An 18,187-nucleotide genomic window follows, 5' to 3' on the forward strand; every position below is an offset into this window, starting at 1 on the left:
CCTTAGGAAGGGGTCTATGTCTAGCTCTATGGCCGCTTAATGGAATGGCTCTTTGTATGCAGTTACTCATGTGCCTCAGTCTTTGCAGGATTGGGGGCTGTATTTGCACAGTAGCTAACATTATGGGAAAAAAACTCCAGATTAGGGCGTGAGGTTGCTACTGTAATATAAATAATAATAATACCTAGTTGCCCATTTTTGTTTTCTGAGTATATATTTTAGTCTAAGGGCAACAGCAGTAACATGAAAATACATACTTCACCATGACACAAAGGATCCTCAAGAAAACATTTCAGAGACATTAAGGAGTTTCTCTCTACCTACTACTCATCATCTCTCCACAACATTCTCCCTTTCTTCTATTCCCTACCCTTCAAATGAAAATCATCCATTTTTAAGATCTAAACAGTTCTGTAACCCTTTTTTAACAATGTTTGACCCCAGCTCCATTGAACTAGCCCTTTCAGAGGCAGTAGGACTGACTCTTCTCATACCAGTTTGTAGCGGGGCGGTCATCCCGCTCCAGTTAGAAAGGGGTTAAAGGCAGGCAAGGGAGGCTGGTTGGGTAAACAGCCCCAGGTGTGGCCACATCCAATTGGGGTCCAGCTGACCCTGATAAAAGGGCAGGATGAGGGAGTGAGAGACTCTTGCTCCAGCTAAGGAGCAGAGAGGACCAGGCTGCCTGGGAGAGTAAGCAGGGTATCTGAGGCAGAGCAGGGCTGGGGAGCTCTGGCCTGGTAAGTCCCCAGGCTGAGGCCTTGCTAAAGGCCAGGGGAGGTACTAGGGCTGCAGAGAGGCAGCTGGGGCTAGAAAGGCAGCAGGTCCAAACCCCCTTGCCGATGATGAGTAGCCACTTCAGACTGCAGTTTGCCCCTGAGGGAAGGGGCTAGATAAGGACTGGCAGTGGGTCACTGAGGTGAGGTGGGTTTAGGGGATTGGGGTTTCCTGGTGAGGGGAGACCCAGAGTGTGGGGGCACTGCTGCGGGGCAGTACCCCAAGGTAAGGGTCACCAGGGTCTGGGAGGGACAGAGGGCCTGAAGTGCTAAGTGGTGGAGATCAGGAGAAAGCAGGCACCAGTAGGAAGACACCGGCCAGCAGGAGGAGCTCCAAGGCTGGAACTGAGCTAATTCCCGGACGACCAGCAGGAGGTGCCGCGGCAGTGAGTGCCCGTCATGCTACACAGTTATACACCAAAACTAATTAATTAATTGAGTTACTACCGATTCAGAGCAGTGAAACAAAGAGAAAAACAAGATCTAGTGTTTTCAGCTAAAGTGACAGTCACTAAAGGAAGTAGTGCTTCTGAGCTATGTCATATAGAAGAAAGTGGGAACAGCAGGAATTAAAAACTGTTTAAAAAGGATTACAACAGAATTTCACTAATCAACAATACCAACCAAGAGGGAAAATTACAGACTGCAAAGCACAGTCAAGCAGGTGCACTGTTACAGTCTCAGAATCATCCTCTGGCCAGTTCTCAAAGTCAAGCGGAACAATTAAAAAATAAATATTAACAAAAATTATTAACAGAATGTTTGTAATAGCCTAGTGTGATTTCCAGTTTTACTGAATTTACAGTAAAATTTAAATTATATAATGGAGGGCTCAATGATAATATATGATATTGTAATTACTGCATCAAAAGTAACATAAGCCTGGCTAATTATCAGAATCTGTAGGAGAAAGGCAAAGAGCTTACTGATACTTTTTTTTGAACTGACAATAGGATATACCAAATCCATCTTAATGAACTTCTGCAATTACACTGTTAGCATATTCTGCTAGATGGGTAATTGAATTTAAGAGAAAAAGGAATAATATCAATCAGCAGCTTAAACACTCTTCATAGAAATATAATTTTACCAATTAGAAATGCACTGAAAGAATACTTTAAATTAGTCACCTTGTGCTCCACAGTCACAACACACATCATTTCCTGTCATCCTCTGAATCTCAGATATAATTTCTTTTGTCAGTTCTTGGACAATATTATTTTCTCCTGTATTATCATCACCTTTGAATGCATTATTTAAAGCTTCTTCTTTGCTGTTCTGTAGCACCGATGTCCATCTAAAAACAATAGCAATATTTTGCTGTTCAAAATGTTAGAGGCGTCTAAAGTTTAATGAAACGTAACAGTTGAATAGCAACACCAGAAACAAAAGTAGTGAAGTAACTCACATTTGACACTCTTGTTCATCTTCTGCTTGAAAGTGATAGGTTCTGTCATCTGCATAACAATATATATTGACCCATTATTGAATACTGAATATAGAGATATGGTCTCAGAAATTCTATAATTTGCTTATAATTGACTATTGACCTCTCTTTTCTCACCATTGGAAAGGCGGTAATTGGGGGGGGGGAAATCACATTTAGGTGACATTCACCGCTGTGTGGAGGTCTTAAGTGGTTCAACAGACCTTCTGGATAGGGGTGAATTTTACTGATATCATGTACATTATACATTTACGTCTTTGTTTAGAAGCCATCCTCATTGCACCTTCATATTGCAGTTTTTAAAATAGCAGCTGTCTTCCTTTAGAAACTGACTTCATTATTTAGAAGTTGTGCCTTTACCATACAAGCCACAGGATAAAATAACAACTTTTTCAAAGATATATACAGTACGCGTCCTCAGTGAAGACAAGTCCATGGGGAACAAATTAAAAAATAAATAAATAAATAAATAAATAAATAAATATATTTTTTTAAGTCATCTGAGCACATAAAAAGGATGTGAAAATTTTGTAAGTGAGTTCTCCTGCCTTGGTAACTCAAAAATGGCCTAATGGACTTTTATTAAAGTTTTCAGGCACACACACAAAAAAGTTCATCTCTGCGCTAAGAGCAGATATTAGGAATTTCAACCAAATGGCAAATATTTTTTAAAAATCGGATACGAAGGACTTCCCTCTGCTTTGGTAACTATAACATCGTTACCATTGACTAAGTCTTCAGAAAAGAAATAAAAGTTTTACAGAGTTGAGTAATATAGAATTAATGCAAACAAAAAAAAAACAGCTAAAGAAGAATTATGTAAGTAAAGCAAGAAACAGAAAAAAAAGGGTTTTATCTGTCATTTACATGAGTTGCAAAGTCATCAAGGCAGAGAGATAAGGAAAAAGCTGTCCAGCTGAGAGAAACTGTAGAGAAGGCTCTCATGCCAAGAATGGTGAGATTGTGTGAAGGGACAGAAAGGAAGCCAGTACCTAGTAAGAAACAGCGTAGAAAGACAGGTACTAGTTTTGAAAAGTAGGCTGGAGCAAGTCTGCAGAGGGTTTTAACAACAAAGAGGGCATATTTTTTGGTAAATGAATCCTACTATAAAAAGAAACAGTGGCATGATTGGAGGAAATTGTGCGGTGATTACTCTTCTCTGTACCTGGGATAAGGGCCACAGCAATATTCTGCATATGCTGACAGCAGATGAAGAAGCACTTGGGAATCCACAGAGAAGGGAGGTGCAACAGATATGGTGAGAGGAGATGAAAGTATAAATGATGACATCAATAGTTGAGTAGAGGCAGTGGTAAAGAAGTGATGATAGCCAGTTTTGCAAGCAAATTATATGGAGACAAAATTAAAGGTGAAGGATGTTGCCAGAATTATGGAGGGTGGATACCAAGTGAAGGAGGGAAAGAGAAGATGGAATTACGTTTGAGGTTGTGTCTCTTCCCCAAGATAAGCACTTCGGCACGTTTGCTTTTTACTTTAAAAGACAAAATAAGGAAGATTGAATTTAAAATTCCAAATCTTTTGTTTTTCTTTTTAAAAAATTGGACGAAATAAAAAAACAACAAGCCGGTGCTATGTTCAATAAGTGCTGTTGAAACCCACTGCCAACCAGCAAATACAGCTTTGGAAAGAGAACGGAAAATAAAGGGACTAAGAGGCAGAATAGAAGGAAAGAAAAGAGAAAGACATAGGAGCAAAGGTGTGGAAGGGTGCAGTGTTTATTGAAGAGTGAAGTAAATCATCATTATAATTCATAACTTGTATGCCAAAACAAATAACGATAAAGGTAAAATTTTCTGAAGTGCTTGCATGATTTAGGAAATTAAGCCTCATTAAAAGTCAATGGGACTTAGGCTCCTAAATGCTAAAGTCACTTTTGAAAATGGGACTAGGCTGCAAGTCACATAAGCATTTCTGGAAATTTTACCCCTTGATGCCACAATTTAGTTAAATATTAAGATAAAAAAAATGTGTGTCTTTTTTGATAAAATTTTTAATGTTAGCAAACAAAGTCCCTTATCTTGCAATTAATTCTGTGTGAGCAGAACTCTGAGTCCCTGCAAAACCCCGTGACTTGAAATCAATGGAGTTCTGCAGGGAAACAGGAATATACTCAGATGACTAAACTGCAGAATCAGGGTCTACCCCATGTATGTAGCTAGGTCTAGACTGATTATCTGTAAAGTAGTTAAACATGACTCTTTTATTCAAAACCTTAAAAATAGGAGTAGAGGACACACACTGATATAAAATAATCCAGATGTTTCCAAAAGCAAAAAATATAATTGCACGATTAGGGTTTTTATCAGGTAACAACTGGGTTTAAAAAACAAAATAAAAACACCAGAAGTTATTAAGGTGCACCTACTTGTGGAGGGGTTAACAGCTTTGGTTACTGGTAAACAGGATAGTTATTAAAAAAAAAAAAAAGGAGAGACCCTGGCCTTGAATTATTCAAGTGTAACACTGTACAGATTACAATATATTTTTATTTTGAGGAAGGCAACAGAGATACTGGCCTACAAGATTTACTCTTAATATATCTGAAAAGTTACATCCATTCTAGGTATAAAAGTTGGAACTCTACAATGGATCATTCCATTATGTCAGCCACTCGATTTGGAACATGTGCGTCTATTTTTGGTTTCCCCCTCCTTCTTCCCATTACCCACCCCCGTCCTGGAAAAAGGTTTTACTATGTTATGGTTCATTCTTTGTTATGTTTATATAAAAACAGAAAATGAACATTTCAATGGGATAAAGCTGAATATGAAAGTCATATTTTTGCTGGTGTAAATAGATACAGGTTCACTGATTTCAGTAGCATTTCCCCCACTTAAACATGCAGAAAATTTGGTCCACTATGTATATTTGAGACATTAATGATAGGTAACAAAGGAAAAAATTGTAAGTTTCACCCATTTTATAGTATACATGTACATATTCTTGTAATATGTACCGCATGCATTTATTAACTTAATAAAAACAATATAAAAATGTTCAGGATACTCAAACAAAAGAAAAAAACTCCACTATTCAATTACATTTCATCCAAATATAAGTTTTATAATACAAATCTTTAATGTTCATATTTTGTATCTTTAATTTGGGCATTTTACAATTAAGCAAAATCAATCAAAATCAAATCAATTTTTAGTAAAAGTATTTTTCATTGCTTTCTCTGTGATTATTAAAGACACTAATGCACTTATAATTTAATAAAGAAATTTTCTGTCACAGCTCTAAGTCTTTTGTTTGAGTCTGTATTGAAGTAATTACTCTGCAATTAGGACATCATAACTGATCTTGGAAACACTGTAGTTGTTACTGCTTCAGCACTGTGACCCCACTGAAGGATGATGTAAGATAATGTGAAATGAAGGAACAAGCCCATGTTTAAACATGAATAGTTTTGCGAATGAACAAGTTTGGTGAGAAACATTATGAGAAAGAGATGAAAGGCAAAGAGTTTTAAAGAGGGAATGTCATAACGGTAACATTGCACATACATTAAACTAATATTTTAAATCTGATACATTTTCTGAAATAATCTTTGAACCCTGGACGTTTACTAGAGGTAAAGACCTAAGGAACTAAACAACAAACCTACGTGATATGAGGTCAAAACATTTTTTCTCCTCTGGGTTTGTTTTCACTTGGCAAGTTAACAGATTGAGTTTTGCAGGAGGTCGGTTAGCCTATTTAAAGATAAAAAACACACAAAGTAATATCCCTTAGTAAGATGCATACTGATTAAGAATTTGCTTGTCTGTAGGTAGAATCTGCCTGCAGCTAAGCATACTATTCTATTACAAGACATCTGAGTATGAACACAAAGTTTCCAAAACTGGCTAGCACCCATATTTTTGGGGCATCAGACAAGAGTAGTGCAAGGAATACTTTAATTTCTATTTTTTTCTGGTTCCCGAGTATGTAACCTAGACTCCCTTACCTATTGACAGAATGGGTGTAATTAGGTGTAGGGTGAAAGTGAAGGGAGTCTAGTTGTAAAGGATGGGTCTAGAACCATTTTATAAATCATCTCTTTGGTTAACTTACCGTAATAATTGTCTGAAGGAAACAGATATAATAAAGGCAATAACTGCCTTGATCATTAGAATATTTCTAATCAAATGAAATCATTTCCATTCTAGTAATATTTCCATTACTACTTCTAGTAGGCAGGAGGGAGGGAAAGTGTGGCTCTATTATTATTATTACTATAGTTCCTTTAGAAAAACAAGTAATTGTCTCCTCTCCCATATATTATAAAGCCACACTGCTGGAGAATAAACAGTTCACTACAGAATGCTCTAAAAATAAGCATATACTTTTTTGCGGGGGGTTGGGTAGAGGGAGGAGGGGAGAATGAGCTACCAAAGACATCCTAAAAGCAAGGTAATCAAAATAGTATGTGCTCCCATGGTTCAGCACTTCCAGACAAGGATCCTCTTTCCTACATCAATTTCTCTTTGAATAAAAGTGGCATGTTTTATTAAAAGTAAAATCTAACAATAGGTCTTCCTAAAGATAATTAAAAAAAAAAAAAAACACGTAAAAGGGCAATGCAGATGTCAAAAAATAAATATATCAACTTTCTCCCCAAAATAGCTGCCCCTCTCTCCAGTGTATGAGGACACCATCTTGGTGGCTGAAATCCAGGAATCACATACATCACTACAAACAAAAACTATCGATACACTTTCCTAGAGCAATTAAATCAGAAATCAAATTAAATGAGGCAGTTATTGCTTCTGTGGACAAAAATCAGTCATCTGTTTAAATAATCTGGTAAATAAAATTGCAAGGACAGAATAATGCATAACATAGATTGAAAAGAACTTAACAGTCACAACAATAATCATGGTCATCAGTTTAACCTACCAATCTCATACAAGAAAATAAGGCTTTACAGTATACAAACTGAGATTTTTGTAAAACCAAGCTGGTATGAGGACGTTATTTACTTGTAACTGGAGGTTCTTCGAGATGTGTGGCCCCAATCTGTATTCCACTGTGGGTTATGCATGCATACTGCACCAGAGAAAAGTGAACAGAGCCCTATGTGGTCGCTTTACAGATGTCCAGGAGCGGTACCTCCTGAAGAGATGCCACAGTTGTTGCTTACACTCCGGTGGAATGAGATCTTACCCCATGGAGGGTAGTGGGGGTGAGGGAGGTTTGATAGCTGATGGAACAGAATGCAGCCAGAGATCCATTTGGAGATTCTCTGCATAGAGAGGACATGCTCTCTGACTCTGCTATAACAATGAATAGTCTCGGGTACTTCCCAATTGATTTTGTTCTCTGCAGGTAAAAAGCATGCGGTTTTGGGAAAAAACACAGAAAAGTGAATTGATTGGTTAAGGTGAAATTCCGAAACTACTCAGAGGTGAATTTGGGGAGTAGATGCTAAGAAACCATATGCTTATGGAATATAGAGTACAGAGGATCTGCCATCATCGTTCCAAATTCGCCAACCCTTCTAGCTGAGATGATGGCTACAAGAAAAGCAACCTTCATTAAAAGGAGTTGCATGAAACAAGAAACTAAAGGTTCAAAGTGGGGACACGTGAGTACTGAAAGGACAGTGTTTAGGTCCCACTGGGGAGTAGGCTTCTGAATAGGTGGGAAAGTTCTTATTAACCTTTCCAGAATCTATTTGTCTGTGGATGTGCGAAGATCAAGTAGTCCCAAGAAAGTGGATGATATGCACTGATGCCGCCAAGTGGACTCGGAAGGAGCTGATGGACAAACCCGATGTCCTCAAAGATAGGATATAGTACAAGATAAGAGGAATACGTGCAGTTTCTGGGAGAATGCCACTTTGATGGGACCAAGAAGAAAAGCACTTCCATTTAATTAGGTTACATTTTCTAGTAGAGTCCTTTTTACTATTAAAGTGGATCTCTCTTATGGCTGTGGAGCATGAACGTTCTAAGGATGATGCCCATCCAAATACCAAGACCCGAGGTGGAGTGGACGCGGATCGGGTTGCCTCATCTTGCAGTTCCACTGGGTCAGGGACTCAGGAAATGTTGGGAGGATTGGTGGTTGAGATGACATGCATAGGAGGCTGGGAAACCAGAAGGGCCCAGGATCAGGATGACCCCTTCTCTGTCCTGACAGATTTTGCATAGAACTCATGGCAGGAGTGGTAGCAGAGGGAAGGCATAATTGAAGTGGTTTGACCAAGGAAGAAACAGAACATCACCCTGGGAGTGGTGACTAAGGGCTCCTCTGGAGCAATATGTGGTACATTTTCTGTTTTTTTGAGAGGCGAACAGATCCCTGGTTGGGGTTCCCCACAGAGTGAAAATATTGCACAGTACCACGTCGTGGACCTCCCACTCATGATTGACTGTAAAATGTCTGCTATGGGAATCTGCAAGCAGGTTTAGCTTTCCTGGAAGGTAGGTTGCCGATAGGGTGATTTGATTGCTGATGCACCAATTCCAGAGGCTGACTGCTTCTGCACACAGGGAGGTGGATCTCACTCCACCCAACTTGCTGATGTAGAAGACAGTCATAATGTTGTCTGACATTTATAAGGACACGCTGAGTATAGATAAATGGAAGAAAGGACTCATATGCCTTCTAGACTGCACACAACTCCAGAATACTGATGTGCATCCTGAACTCTCGAGACATCCAGGTATCTTGTGCAGAGTGACTGTTCATGTGGGCTCCCCAATCCCATAGGGATGCATCTGTAATAAAAGGTCCTGTCTGGAAAGGAAGAGTGAAAGGGGACGCCCATGCATACCTGATGAGGATTTGTCGACCATAGCAAAGGAGACACAACATTGATTACAGCCATGTCTGAAGGCAACAAAGGTGGAGTCTTAGAAATGGGGTGACGTAGGAGCATGAGGCCATATGACCTAGGAGAGACAGATAGGACTTGACCTGTATTTCAGCGTTGTTTGTGATGCAAGCTATGATTTGTTCATGTCCTGGAACCTGTCCTGGGCAGGTACTCTCTTGCAGTGACAGAATTCAAGTTTGCCCTGATGAAGTTCAAAGATGGGGGAGGGGACACAACACGACACATTTTTCTGTATTTATGCTGACTCCCAGCGAGTTGATGCATAGACTTCCTGGCGAGACTTGGTGCCAGTTGTCGAGGCAGGGGAAGATAATGAGACCACGACGTCTCACATGGGCTGCTACTACCGAGAATATCTTGGTAAAGACTCTGGGGAGAGTCTATTCCGAAAAGGAGTACTCTGTACTGAAAATAGTTGGAACCCACCATGAACCTGAGGAAGCATCTGTGAGCAGGATGAATGTCTATTTGAAAGTAAGCATCCTTCATATAAAGAGCTGTAAATCACATGCTCTTTCCTAAAGATGGGATTATAGCTGCCAATGTGACCATACAAAATCTGAGTTTGTGAATGAAGCAGTTGAGATGGCAGAGGTCAAGGATTGGTCTCCAACCGCCCTTCTTTTTGGGTACCATGAAGTAAGTCAAGTAAAACCTTCTCCCCTGGTACTGAGGAGGGATATGTTCTCTATTGCTCCTTGCTGCATTAAGGAGTTCACCTCTTGTTTGAGAATACTCTCGTGACAGGGGTCCCCAAAGTGGGCAGAGAGGGGTTTTTTGGAGGAGGTAGGGATGCAAACTGTATCATATAGCCAGAATGGATGACATTCAGCACCCACTTGTCTTTTGTTTTTCAACACCTGGAGTGCAATAAGAGTGCTAGCCAACCCACACATGGGGGTCATGAGGTGTTGGGCTTAGTGTTTCGTGACTCTTGAGTTCCCATAAAAAATAAATGTGGAGCTGAGGGCTGAGAATGATGTGCAGAACCTGTTGCAGAGGGTGTAAGGAAGCAGGACTTTTGAACTCTCTGTCTCTTATGTAGTGGCTCATAGGATCTCTGATGGAAAAACTGCTGAGCCATATGACTGGATCTAGACCAATGGGCTGTGAAACTTCCTCTTAGGGGCAAGCGTGTATATACCAAGCAAGCGGAGGGTAGCCCTGGAATCCTTCATGGTATGGAGGGACTCATCTGTTTTCTGGTTGAAAAGGTGTGATTCATCAAAGGGGAGGTCCTTGATGGTACTCTGGACCTCCTTAGGCAACCCTGATGCAAGGAGTCATGATTCCCTATGGATAATGGCAGTAGCTACAGCTCTAGAGGAAATATCAGCGGCATCAATTACAGATTGGAGAGAGGTCCTGACTATGAGTTTGCCTTCGTCTATCAGAAAACGAGCTCTGTCCTGCTGTGGAAGGCTGTCAAACTCCTCAAACTTGGCGTGGATCAGGAAATTATATTTAGCTATTAGCGCCTGGTAATTGGCTATCCTGAAATGGAGGCTGGATAATGAGAAGACTTTTCTTTCCAGCAGATCCAGGCGTTTGCCCTCTATCAGCAGAAGTAGACCAAAGATGTTACTGTCTAGCTCTTTCAGAAGAGGACAGGAGTGGGGTGAGAAAAAAAACGCAGATGTGTGCATGCCCCGGGCACAGTTGCCAGCATTTTTCCCTTAGTGGTATCCATCAAATCAGCTCTAGTGCCCCCGGGTGCCGCCTGCTCATAGCGCCGGTATAAGGGGCCTTGCCGACCCCACATCCCTTCAGTTTCTTCTTACCAACCACTCAGAGAAGGGACGCCAGGTAGGTCTTGGAATGGACATGTGCAACACATCTCGAAGAACAGTTGCAGAAAGGTTAATAACCATTTTTTCTTCAAGTGCTTGCACATGTCCATTCCAATGTAGGTGACTCTTAAGCAGTTGCACAGGAGGTGGGCTTGGAGTTCAAGGACAAGCTGACTGCAACGCTGTGCGGCCGAAGCAGGCATCATCTGTGGCTCATTGGGTAATGGCATAGTGCACCGAATGTGTGTGCATGGAGGACCACGTTGCTACCCTGCAGAGATCCTAAATAGGAACTTGAGCAAGGAAAGCAGCCTAAGAGGCTTGAGATCTTGTGGAGTGAGCAGTCTGGTTAGGTGGAAGAGGGACCCCTGCAAGGTTGTAACATACCCAGATACACAAAAGTGATCCAAGACAAAATCCTCTGAGCAGAGATGGGAAGCCCCTTCTTCTCTCAGCTATTGCTATGAACAGCTGAGTCGATCTGCCGAATGGTTTGGTCCTTCAGGACCCTCCTAACATCCAAAGAGTGCAGATATTGTTTCTCCCTATCTGCATGCAGCTTACGATAGAATACTAGTAGAAACATTGATTGGCTGCAGTGGAACTGTGAAACCACTTTTGGGAGGAACTTTGGATGTGAGTGTAGCTGACTTTATCTTTGAAGAACATTGTATATAGGGGTTCCAAGGTGAGGGCTCGGATCTCCAAAACTCTTCTGGGCAAAGTGATGGCCACTAAAGAGGCCACCTTCCGAAGAAGTGCAACAGTGAGCATATTACTAGCGGCTTGAAGGGCAGGCCCGTCAGCTTTGACGGGACAAGATTTAAGTCTCAAGGAGGGATTGGTTCCTTTATCTGAGGGAACACCCTCTCCGGTCCTTTGAGGAAACGAATTACCACTTTGTGCAAAATAATCGACCTGGCCATCAGGTGGACCTTGATTGAAGAAAGGGCCAGACCTTGTTTCAAGAGTAGAAGGTACTCCAAAACAAGCTGCAATAAGCACTGCCTAGGCAGAACCCTACATCCGGAAGACCAGATGGAGAATCATTTCCAATTTGCCAGGAAAATTGCCCTGGTGGAGAGTTTTCTATTGCCTAGTAGGACTCTTCTCTGCGCAAGCTTGCTCTTCAAGATTCAGCCATGAAGGTTCCAGGCTGACAGATGAAGAGAGCTGAGGTTCAGGTGCCGCAGCTGACCATGATCCTGAGTGATCAGGTCCAGGTTCAGTGGGAGTTGGATGTGGGGCTCCAATGAAAGGCTCAAGAGAGTGGTGAACCAGTGTTGTCTGGGCCACGCTGCAGTTTTAAGGATGACCCATGCTTGGTCCTGCTTGAACTTCAACAGAACCTTGTGAAATAGTGGAATGGGAGGAAAGATGTAGTATACGTAAGTTGTCCATGTCAACAGGAAGGTGTCCGTAAGAGGGGCTGTGGCCCCTCAGGGAGCAAAACTGATGGCATTTCCTGTTGTCACGGGTAGCAATCAGGTCTGTAAGGGGAATCTCCCCTATCTCTGGAAGATGTCTCTTGTGATGTCCGGATTAAGGGACTACCTGTGTGAGTGGAGAAGGACCTGCTGAGGTGATCTGCAAGCTATTCTGTTGAATCCATATGCATGGATGATGTCTAAGAGTTTGTGCTGGGAGTCCTGCATCTCCTCAAAAGGAATCTGAAGCTCTTCAGCAACTCTGTGGAGAAAGTCCTGGAACTGCTTGAAGTCATCAGGGAGCTGAAGGGGAAAGGGATATAGGAATCACTGCTTCATCCAGAGCGTAATATTCCTCCTCCTCTGTTGGATCCAGGGGGAGATCTGACTCCCTGGAAGATCGGATTAACTCTTCAAGGGAGTACTGGTCCCAAGGCCCCCCAGTATGGCCATTAGGAGGGTTGATAAGTGGTCAGAGGGGCCCCCATGGCATGGGTTACCAGCAGCTTTCTTGTCATGCCTCTGGGGTTTAGGATGTCCTAAGTCCACATGGGCCAAGCTGATTGGCTTGCTTACAGCTGAATCCAACTTATTTGAAGTGGATTTCCAGGAAGACTTAGTCTCATGCTCATGAGAGTGCTTCCTGAAAAGACCCCACTGTGGGGGTAAATTCTCCCACACCAGAGTCGGACTTAACAGCAGGAGGTGCACTCTTTGCTGAATCAGGCTGATGTGTTCGGGGGGGAGGGAGTCCCCAGGCTGGAGCCGATTGAGGCCTCATGGCCTTCTCCATGATGTATTTGTGGAGATGAAGTTCACGCCTTTCTTGGGTATGGCTGGGGAATGATTGGCAGATACCACACCTTGCCATGATATGGGCTTCCCCAAAGCAGTACAGACAGTGCTGGTGGTCGTCGTGCACTGAGAAGGATCACAGACAGGAAGCACAGGGTTTGAAGCCCAGAGTTCTAAGCATAGCCCAGTACCCAAACAGGGCATGGCGGGGGGAGGGAGTTTAATCTAACATTAATAGGTCTATAAAATACTAAATTGTAAAAACTATTAAAACTGTTATAACTATTTGTAAACTAGACAATTCTTATTTTATAAAATGAAGCCGAAGTTGGGGACACTGTAGGTTCCAACCTGGACCATGTGGCAGTGAGAAGGCAGTCAGTGCACCCACTCTTCATTACCTCAGGCAGAGTCACAAAGTGAGCCAATGGACCCATGTGTGGACCAACGAACACTACTTTCAAATGCTTTCGCTCCAGATGCACGGTGCACATGCATAACCCCAGTGGAATACAACAGGGACTATCACACAAAGAAGAAATAGTGTTATGTTACTGGATTACAAGAGAATCCCTAAAAAAGTAGACCTGACTTCACTTCTTGAAAACTGATTGGTGACAATAATACACTTAAACAAGGAGGAAGAACAAATCAATAGAGAAAGAGCATATACATTCTCTTGCAATAAAATAAATAAAATGATGGAGCTATCAGAAAAGTGATATTGACATCATCGGAGCTGAGGAAGGATAAAGATAAATAGTGAAAGGAGCACAAGAACAAGGGAAATAAGGGTTATCAGAGAATTATTTTCCTTCTAGATTTAAGTTCCTCTACATAAGCCTCGTATCCATGAAGAATATTGTATATTAAAAAAAAGGGATAGAATCTGCACTCTTCTATTCAACAAACCTGAGAGCCTTGCACAATGGAAAATCATGTGAGTCTTGGGACAATGAAGCTACAGAATGCTTACAGGACAAGTAAAGCAAACTGTACCCACAGAAGTCTTGGATGCAAACAGATAAGCAGGCTGAATATTTTTGTTTGGAAGGCAATGAAAAGTTATATATTACACAGAGATTTCAATTTTCATTATTTTAGTTTACTAGAGACAAACATTGTTTCAAGCTAGAATTAAGCAAGCGAATAACTTCTTGCCAACATGAACTTGGGTCTATTTTCTTGGTGTGATCTCTCTATAATGTTCATAACATTAACATTTCTTGATTTTGGCTTGTTAAACATTTTGATGCAACAATCTCTTTCCCAACAAGATGACTGACTGGAATGGAGGCTTGAAATAGAGCAACTAGTTTGCTAAATGTTTTATGTTTTGATGTCCAAGTCACCAGCCAGAACTATTTTATACCATACTAGTATAGTTTGCTATATTTACCAAAAGTTTAAAATGTAAAAGTACTTGAAAAAATTCCAAAATGTGTTGGAATCACAAGATATGTATTGGACTCTGAGTCTAAAGCATATTCAGGATTAATCTAATTTCCAGTGGGATGCGAAACCTGAAGTCCTAGAAGTACCAAACCTAGATGTCTTCTGCACAGATTTTCCAATTTAGTTGGAAGACATCTGGGCCTGGTCTCTTTTGGTCTTTGTACCCAGTTTGGGAGTACTCTCCCAATCCTTTCTATCAGCGTTTGAGTATCTAGAAAAGTAGCTGCAACCACTTTTTAAACACTTCAAGATGTGAACATCCTAATTTTGGAAACACTGATATCTCAAAACATCTTTAAATTTAGATTAGTCCATTCCACTGAATAAGTCAACATCAGTATTGATACCAAAACCATATTAGCATTTAAGTGCACACCCACCATTTCAACACCTAAAAGCGATTTCTCACCAATAGGATGCCTCAGATCACAGAACTTTCACACCACAAAATGGTTTGTCTAAGTTTCTTACAGTTACTACCACCAGCTCACCTCCACCATTGCAACAATAATGGTAACTTTGGTTTAGACAAGGTTCAACCACCTGTTGGTGTTTCAATCACATAATCTAAATCTACTCCGAGGAGAGTTGGGTGACATTCTGGTTAGAACACCAGGTAGCTGCCTGGATTTCATGTTAACTAGTTATAATACTAGTTTGGGATTTCTGAACCTTTTCACTGTACCTGCTTCACTCCTCAGATATTTTAAGGTTATCACTGTACCCTCCCGACATCCAATTAATCCAATACAATTCATCATCCAATAAGATGAAAGATGGAAACTCCCACTCCTTCAGCATTAATTAATGCTGCCACTTAGTCAACTATATTCTTCTCTCCCTACCCCTTAAAGGAATAAATTGTATACACAACACTTTAAGCCTTGGCAGGCTCAGGCAGCAAAAAGGGGGATTTCTGGAATGAAACATCCAGGTCTCTCAGATAACACTGAAGAATTCTAGGTTGGTTCATGTAGAAACTATGTAAATAATTTTCAAATGGGGCAAGAGCAGAAGGCCATTAACTAAACTATCATTAACCAGCTGATTTTATCATTTAGTACATTGCTATAGCAATAAGAAGGGCCTGAGAGCCAAACTATTAAATCTTCTCTTCTACTTTAAGAGGTATGCTGTTAGGGACTGAAGTGATTTCTAGGTTCTAAGGGTAGAACTGGCAAATCTGGATGTCTGCTGGCATGACTTATTGCCATCTCAAGCAGAATAAAACCAAACCAATTGTTAATCCTGAGCCGGCCATGGGGAACATGAACCCGCTATCTCTTTTTGCTATTAATTGTGTTGCTAGAGAAGGCAAGGTTACATTAACAATTTCCAAGAATAAAGGAAGAAAGCATTCATTACTAAAGCATCTCCCTTTGTTTTCTTTTGCAAAAAAAGTCTGGCAGATTCCTGCTTAGGCTTTTTGTACACAATCAACTTCAGGTTTCTTGAAAACAGAAAGGTCTCATTCATAACTCTTTGATTCAAGACCACTCATAAATTGCTAGTTACATGGCTCAATCTGTTTCTGTCATTGTGTTTTTCATCCCTGCATGTTACATTGCAACCAGGAAGGTGTCAACAGCAATCTCCAATTGCTGATATAACACAAGAGAGATGTCTCTGTTCTTCCTCAGCACTGAATTAGTAAATCGCTATCTTGCAACCTGTCTGTATGATTGCTAATTTCCTGATTGCTAATAATCTAGTACATTTAGGACAATGAAAGTCGGTGCATATGTATCCTGCGCGTATACATACACACTCCCCATCACACAAGAAAATATTTACTCTTACAGGTAAATGATTGATAGAGCGAAAGATCCTCCATCATTGTCAGAGAACACCTGACAAGTAATAACAAAGTATATGGAGTCATATCATTGCATTAGCTACTGCCTCAAGATGGTTGCTTCAGAAACTGAGAAAAGCTTACAAAGCACTCCCCACTTAAATCCACGCAAGGCCACATGACTAATAAGAATGGAGATCCCCGAAAGATCGAATCATAGGGTTAGAAGGGCCCACAAGTGTCATCTAGTCTAACCCCTTGCCAAAATTCAGGACTTTTTGGATCCTTTCCAGTTTCTCTACATTGGTGACCAAAACTGGACACACTACTCCAGCTGAGCCCTAACCAGCACCGAGTAAAGCGGTACTATCATCTCCCAAGACTTGCATGCTATGCCTCTATTAATGCAACCTAAAATTGCATTTCTTTTTGTTTGTTTGTTTTTTTGCAACAGAATTGCATGGCTGGCTCATGTTGAAGTTGTGATCTATCACAATTCCCAGATCCTTCTCAGCAGTGCTGCTGCCAAGCCAGTTTCCCCCCATTCTGTATTTGTTTTGATTTTTCTTCGCTAAGTGTAGCACCTGTGACAAAGTTCCTCCTCTACCTTGGTGGGTCCTGCGCTTATTGGCGGATTTGCTCGCTTCACAGATTCACCCTGTGGGTCAGGAAACAGTCCAGAGACCTTCCCCTCTGGTAGAAGCTATAGTCCAGGTCAATTCCTCCTGTGTCTGATCAGGAGTTGGGAGGTATGGGGGGAACCCAGGCCCGCCCTCTACTCCGGGTTCCAGCCCAGGACCTCCTGGTACAGTTGCACGACACCTACAACTCCCTGGGCTACTTCCCCATGGCCTCCTCCCAACACCTTCTTTGTCCTCACCACCGGACTTTCCTCCTGATGTCTGATAACGCTTGTACTTCTCCGTCCTCCAGCAGTATGCCTACTCACTCTCAGCTTCTTCCACACCTCTTGCTCCCAGTTCCTCACACACACTTCCTCTCCTCTGGCTCCCTGGCTCCCCCTGGCTTGACTGGAGTGAGCCCTTTTATAGCATCAGAGGGCCTTAATTAGAGTCAGGTGCTTAACTGCCTCACCTGACTCTTAGCAGGTTAATTGGAGTCAGGTGGTCTATTAGCCTGGAGCAGCCCCTGCTCTGGTCACTCAGGGAACAGAAAACTACTTATCCAGTGGCCAGTATATCTCCCTTCTGCTACTCTGCTGTTCCCAACTGGTCTGGGTCTATCACACACCTTATATTTGTCTTTGCTGAATTTCATTTTGTTGTCTATAGCCCAGTTCTCCAATTTATCAAGAGCCCTCTGAATTTTAACTCTACCCTCCAAAATATTGGCAACTCCCCCTAGCTTTGTGTATTCCGCAAACTTGATCAGTATGCTCTCTAGACTTGGATGTAGGTAATTAATAAAGATGTTAAATAACACCTGACCCAGAACAGATCCCTGTGGAACCCCACTTGAGACCTCCCTCCAATCCGACATCATTCCATTAATAGTTACTCTTTGTTTGTGATTGTTCAATCAATTATATATCCACTTAATGATAGTTCTGTCGAGCCTGCACTTCTTAGCAGACTTAGCAGACTGTCATGTGGGACTGTGTCAAAAGCCTTGCTTAAGTCCAGATATATTATGTCCACCACCATATTCCCCCATCCATGAAATCAGCTAACCTGTCAAAGAAGAAAATCAAGCTGGTTTGGCATGATTTGTTTTTGGTAAATTCATGCTGGCTGCTAGTGATTACCCCTTCAGCCTCCAGGTATTCGCAAATTCAATGTTTTATACATTGCTCTAGTAGCTTTCCAGGTATCAAATTCAGGCTGACTCGTATTGTTCT

General features: G+C 41.5%; 1 protein-coding gene across 6 annotated transcripts in view; it reads right to left on the bottom strand.

Moving 5' to 3' along the window:
- ASAP2 (ArfGAP with SH3 domain, ankyrin repeat and PH domain 2) overlaps positions 1-18,187 on the bottom strand; it is a 163,725-nt gene that overhangs the window by 48,476 nt on the left and 97,062 nt on the right. For all 6 annotated transcript variants that reach the window (XM_008179899.4, XM_008179896.4, XM_065590132.1 and 3 more), the window contains 3 exons: positions 5,849-5,936; positions 2,182-2,230; positions 1,904-2,070 (listed from right to left, as the gene is read on the bottom strand). In XM_008179899.4, coding sequence (XP_008178121.1) covers positions 1,904-2,070; positions 2,182-2,230; positions 5,849-5,936 — 304 coding nt within the window. The remainder of the gene's footprint in view (positions 1-1,903; positions 2,071-2,181; positions 2,231-5,848; positions 5,937-18,187) is intronic.

This window comes from Chrysemys picta, chromosome 3 (assembly GCF_011386835.1).
Source record: "Chrysemys picta bellii isolate R12L10 chromosome 3, ASM1138683v2, whole genome shotgun sequence".
NCBI classification, from domain to species: domain Eukaryota; kingdom Metazoa; phylum Chordata; order Testudines; family Emydidae; genus Chrysemys; species Chrysemys picta.